Source organism: Emys orbicularis, chromosome 21 (genome assembly GCF_028017835.1).
Source record: "Emys orbicularis isolate rEmyOrb1 chromosome 21, rEmyOrb1.hap1, whole genome shotgun sequence".
Taxonomy (NCBI): domain Eukaryota; kingdom Metazoa; phylum Chordata; order Testudines; family Emydidae; genus Emys; species Emys orbicularis.
The window spans coordinates 7,925,108-7,931,058 of NC_088703.1; the positions used below are offsets into that span (position 1 = coordinate 7,925,108).

General features: G+C 66.4%; 1 protein-coding gene across 1 annotated transcript; it reads right to left on the minus strand.

Annotated features, from left to right (window-relative positions):
• Positions 1-58: 58 nt before the first annotated feature.
• Positions 59-3,584, minus strand: ATF5 (activating transcription factor 5). Its single transcript, XM_065420766.1, has 3 exons — positions 3,457-3,584; positions 1,729-2,025; positions 59-1,303 (listed from the first exon to the last, which is right to left on the minus strand). Exons 2-3 carry the CDS (start codon positions 1,892-1,894, stop codon positions 582-584), a joined length of 888 nt encoding a protein of 295 aa, XP_065276838.1. The 5' UTR covers positions 1,895-2,025; positions 3,457-3,584; the 3' UTR covers positions 59-581.
• Positions 3,585-5,951: the final 2,367 nt, after the last annotated feature.

The window sequence follows — 5,951 nt, forward strand, 5'->3', positions numbered from 1 at the left end:
TGGGAGCCCCAACCCCCAAGGAAGAGGGGGTGCTCTCTCACACAGTGCATAGCCTGAATGCAGGAATAGTCTTTATTGGCTTTTATGCTCTATAAAGAAAGCTACAAAAAAGTCTATACAAGTGGTTTTGTACATGACTCTGCCTGTCTCACATGCACCCTCACTGTATCTCCCCAGCACCCCCACCCCACACCTTTCTTACACATCCCTTCTCTGCCACAGCAGCACCCCTCTCCTGTCATTGTTTCACTCCAGCCCCCTTCCCCCAACATCCCTCCCTGGAGGCAGGGCAGGCTGGCACAGGCAATGCTGGTGCTTGGAGAGCTGACACGCCTGGCAGCCTGGTCTCCCTCCCAGGTCAGTGTCACCCAGCCTTCCCCACATCTAGACACTGCTTCTCTAACCCAGACAGAGCATTGTCTAGCTCACTATCCCCTGTACCCCCCCTCTACTGCATTAGGGTGTATTGTGCTCCATGCCTGGAGGTCAGGCCTGAAGCTCTGTATCGGTCAGAGCCCCTCCCCCTTTGACTTGCAGGTCATGCTCTAGACCTGGGGTGTTTGGGCTAGGTGACCCTTGCCCTAGCTGGCACGGAGCCTCTGGCTCCGGGCCTTGTAGACTTCAATGAGCAGGTCCTTGACATACTGGATCTCTCGCTCAATGGAGTCTGCCTTCTCCTTGAGCTCACGGTTCCTGGCCTCCAGGCCCTGGCACTCATCATCCAGTGCCTCGTACTCAGCCCGCTTCCGCTGCCGGTACCGCAGTGCTGCTGTCTTGTTCTGGTCCCGCTTCTTTTGCTTACGGTCCCCCTTTTGCTGGGGCAAGGCTGGCCCACAGGGGGCTGCTGGCTGCTCCAAGGGGCTTGGCCTGCTGCGCTTGGCTGCTGGGCTACTGGCACACTCCTCCAGCAGGCCCTGGCCAGGGCACTCCCCAGGCACCCCTGCCCCATACAGGCTGAGGAGCTCCAGGCAGCCCGAGTCAAGGGTCTGCAGTGGTGTGGGATTGTCAGAGCCGAAGGGTGGGAAGGATCCTGCTGGCCCGCTCTCATCCCCGAAGGGGAAGGGGAAGGGGAAGGCAGGCTGGTGCGAAGGTGGTGTGCTGGGGGCCACCTGGTCCAAGCCCAGCCCAGGGGACAGTGACTCCTCCAGGAAGTAGTCCTCCATCTGCTCCAGCTCTTTCTTCAAGAGGGAGGCCATGGCCTCCAGGTCGGGCAGCGGGGGTGAGGGCAGCGATGGGTCCCCCGACTCCATCAGGAGAGAGGAGAAGTCCACCCTCTCCGTCATCCAGTCTGAGAAGCCATCGCCTGTGTGGAGAGAGCAGGCTTAGAGGCTGCATGGGGGAGCCTTGTCAGGAACAGAGCAGCACCAAGCATGCTGCCCCCCTTGGAATGAAGGGAACCTGACTGCAGTTGGCCTGGAGAAGGGAGGGCTAGGTAGGCAGGTACTAGGCCTAGGCAAGCCCCCTTAGGCTTTACAGCTTGCCTTCTGCTGACCTGGCCTCAGCCTCACCTAGGAGCCCCATGGGCATTGAGACACCTGAGCAAACATCCTAACCCCTCAGCTACCCCCTTTCCATCAATGGGGAAGGGCTGGGATCTCCCAGCCTGGCATATGGGAGGGTTCTAATGTCCTAATGAGGCATCCATGAGGCAAACTCACTGGAGGCAGCACACTCAGTATCCCCCATCTCCCCCCACCCCAGTACTTCCCACTCCTGCCAGTACTATACCTGCCAGCATCATTGCCTCTGTGCCATGGGCATAGCGCCCATCCGTGGCCCCTGGCATGGGCTCATTGTGGCCAGGGATCTTGAGGAACTCAGCCCTCCAGGAGAGGGCACTAGCTGGGAGCGGAGTCTTCTCCAGGTCCAGGGTCAGCACTGCCAGCATTGACATGGTGGGGCAGGTGCGGGTTCACGCAGGCCGCAGCGCAATAGGGCAAGGGGCCAGAGCGTGATGGGCGGGGGCCGCGATTCCTGCTGGCAAGAATGGGGGCAGGTAAGGAGATGGGGGCAGAGCAGGAAGACCTGTGGGGGAGAGAAGAGAGGGTGAGCAGGGCCCCTGGCATGGGGGAGGGCACCCCTACACCCATGGCAGGGCTCAATCCTTTCCCCCCCCCCCATCTTCTGCACAGCAGCACCCCATAACAGCAAAGGGACAACCCTGTCTCGCTTCCCTCCACTCATCAAACCACATCGCCCTGCCCGGGGACTCAGCTCCCGCCCGTTCGCACAGGCTCGAGGCCCCCCCCCCAGCTAGGATACCGCGGGTCAGCCCGCCCCGTCCGCTCTACCCGTGGGGTGGGGAGGAGCGAGTCCATGGGGAGACACCGCCAGGCTGCAGCGTGATCCCAGCAGCGCTCCCCCGTGGGAGCCAACCAGCCCCGACTCCCCGGAGACACCCTGCGTGCATTGGCCGTGCTACAGTGCGCGCGCCCCCGGGGGTCCCGGCCCCACCAGCGCCCCCGTGCCCACCGCGGGGCTGTACGCGACCCCGCACCCCCCCCCCCCCGGGGTCCCCGTGCCCACCGCGGGGCTGTACGCGGGCACGCGCCCCCGCCCCCCCCCCAGGGTCCCTGTGCCCACCGCGGGGCTGTACGCGGGCACGCGCCCCCGCCCCCCCAGGGTCCCCGTGCCCACCGCGGGGCTGTACGCGACCCCGCACCCCCCCCCCCGGGGTCCCCGTGCCCACCGCGGGGCTGTACGCGACCCCGCACCCCCCCCCCCGGGGTCCCCGTGCCCACCGCGGGGCTGTACGCGACCCCGCACCCCCCCCCGGGGTCCCCGTGCCCACCGCGGGGCTGTACGCGACCCCGCACCCCCCCCCCCGGGGTCCCCGTGCCCACCGCGGGGCTGTACGCGACCCCGCACCCCCCCCCCCCGGGGTCCCCGTGCCCACCGCGGGGCTGTACGCGACCCCGCACCCCCCCCCCCCCGGGGTCCCCGTGCCCACCGCGGGGCTGTACGCGACCCTGCACCCCCCCCCCCCGGGGTCCCCGTGCCCACCGCGGGGCTGTACGCGGGCACGCGCCCCTCCCCCCGGGGTCCCCGTGCCCACCGCGGGGCTGTACGCGGGCACGCGCCCCTCCCCCCGGGGTCCCTGTGCGAGCGCGGGGCTGTACGCGGGCACGCGACCCCGCACCCCCCCCCCCCCGGGTCCCCGTGCCCACCGCAGGGCGGTAGGTGGGCACACTCCCCTCCCCCCCGGGGACCCTATGCGACCGCGGGGCTGTACGCGACCCCGCACCCCCCCCCCGGGGTCCCCGTGCCCACCGCGGGGCTGTACGCGGGCACGCCCCCCCCCCAGGGTCCCTGTGCCCACCGCGGGGCTGTACGCGGGCACGCGCCCCCGCCCCCCCAGGGTCCCCGTGCCCACCGCGGGGCTGTACGTGGGCACGCCCCCCCGTCTCCGCACAGGCAGCCCCATCCCCCCGCTGGACCCCCGGGCGCAGCACTCACTCCATGGTGGCGGCGGGGGGTGGCGGCGCGGCGCTGCGCACGCTGGTCCGGGGTCGGGCAGGGCTAGAGAGCCATGGCGCGCGGCGGTGGGTGCTGTGTCTGTGTGTGCGGAGAGAGATGGATTGAGGGGGTGGCGAGGAGGGGCCGCTATGTATACCGCCTCCCCCCCCTTAGCCGCATTACAGCCCGTGTCCCTCCGCCCCGCCAGCGGGGCCGTGCATCCACCAGCCCCCTCCCCCAAACCCGGCCCGCCCCCACGCTGTGCCCCAGGGCTGCGCGGCTCCGGCTCCCCGTCACCCCCTGCAGCGCCCCCGGGGCGGGAGCGAGAGGCCTATTTTGCGGGAGGGGGGCAGGACCCAGCGGGCGGTGACTGGCCCGATTGCAGCAGGGTTGCATCAGCTGTGGGGAGAAGGGGGGCAGCGCTCGCCGCTGATTGGCTGCAGTGCGCCGGGAGCGAGGTTGCGATTGGCTGCAGGGAAAGCTGGGCGGACCTCTCCTCCCCCCCCCCTTAAGTGCTAGGTGTTGTCAGACGTCACCTGGGACAACGTGTCTGTCTGGTCCCCCAACCCCCCCTTCCCTTCCACCAGTGACCAGCTCTTACTATCTCCCGCTCCCCTGAGCAGCCCCCCAAACCTCATCTTCCTGAGCATCCAGTTTGCCCCAGTACCCCCCCGCCCAGCCCCTGAGCACCCAGTTCCCCTCAGCACCTCTCCGGGGCACCCTGTGCTCCCTGTCCAGCTCCCCCAGCGCCACTCCCCAAGCACCCAGCAGGAAGCCAGGGTCCCCCAACCCCCATGATGAGCACACTGTACCCCTCTCTGGCTCAGGAGAGTTCTGAGTTGAGGCCAGTATCAGCTCTGTGCTGCCAGGGCCCCCATCCCAGTGGGGAGCAGGGCCTGCTAGCCTTGGGCAACCCTGAGGGGCTGAGGGGGGGACACGACGAGGAGCATCCAGCACTGGACCCCCCATACGGGGCATAGGCTGGGTGAGTGCCTGGGGGCCTCCCTCAGGTCCTGGGCTGCTGAGCTGGGCACACGGCACTGAGCAGCCTGTGACCTGAACCAGGGCATCGTGTCTCCATGCAAATACCAAGCTCAGGCCCCCACCAAGGATAGGGCTGGAGCTTGTCTGCATGTCCCACCCCAACTCGGGCTGATTCTGGTCTGTGGACTCTCATGTGTCCAGGGGAGCAAAAGTCCAGCTGAGCCTGCTGTGTGATAACACTGATTAGTGCCAGGAGACGGGGGCATGGATTAGTGCAAACCATTCTCCTCAGTGCACCCCAGCAGCGTGGGGAGAGCGCAATGGGTGAGCAATGAGGCATGGGATCAGGGCATCAATGGGTGTGTGGGAAACTAGACCTAATTGGTGGGCAAAATACCGAGTTCCACCTGCCCCGCCTTGGAGGTCCGCAGGAAAAGACTTTGGGGGGATCAAAATGGTGGTCTGCAAGGAGGGAGTTTCCCTATCCTAGCTGCCCCCCACCCATCTCCTGGGACCCCAGGATCCACCATGTCACCATTGCATCTTCATCATCCTGATCCCAAGAGACACGTCCTGACTGTGCCCCCACTAACATCACTGCTGGCGTGCCGCAGGCGAAATCCTGACTCCCCACTCGGGATGTGAGAGTTGGGTGCCTGCTGACACCCTCCGCCCATCCTGTGTCACTTTTCTTCCCCGCTCCCTTCCGGCTTTTCTCCCCACTGTGGGTTTGTCTCGTTTTATCTTCTAGGGATCGGACTTTCACAGCAGCGACGCCGCCAGCCCAGCCCAGCCCAGCCCAGCTCACTGCGTCTCTTCTCCCCGAAAGGGCCGTTAGTGCCATCTTTGGTATAACCCCTGGGGAAGGGGGTCCCTATGAAAACTCTCTCCTGCTAACGGGAAGGAGAACAGGGGCTGTGGGCACCCTGACAGCCCGACTGGTGCTGTGCTTCCCTTCCCTTCTGCGCTGTATCCTCAGGAACAGGTTAAGCAGGTTGTCAGTGCCCGTTCTGGAGGACCAGGCAAGCCAAGGTCTCTCTGTTCTCACCCCATTTATTTCAATGACACTAACCCACCTCCACCTCATGCCCCCCCGCCCCCATGCAGGGGGAGGGAATCGGGGGAGCAGAGCAGCCCTGGCCATGCTGCCACCTGCCCAGTCTGGCTCAGACCGGCTCCCCTGGCCCCAAGCTGGCGCCGCGGCCCTTGTCCCCTGGCTCTTTCTACCGTGGATCAATAGCCCAGAGGTCGCTGTGTGGCGCCAGCACAGGAGGGAGCAGGGACATCCATCCCTCCCCCGACTCTTCCCCCCAGCTCCTGCCTTACCTCCTGCCCTGCATCCTGCCCCCGCCTGACTAAGCCTGGTGGTGCCCAGCCCAGAGCGAGGTGCCCGCTGGAGTGGGGGGCAGCCCTGCCAGTGACGAGGGTGGGGGGCAGCTGTTACTGCAGGTGTTGGGGAAGTTAGGCAGTGCAGGGTTGGGCTGGGGGATTGACACTGCTCCCCCATGAAC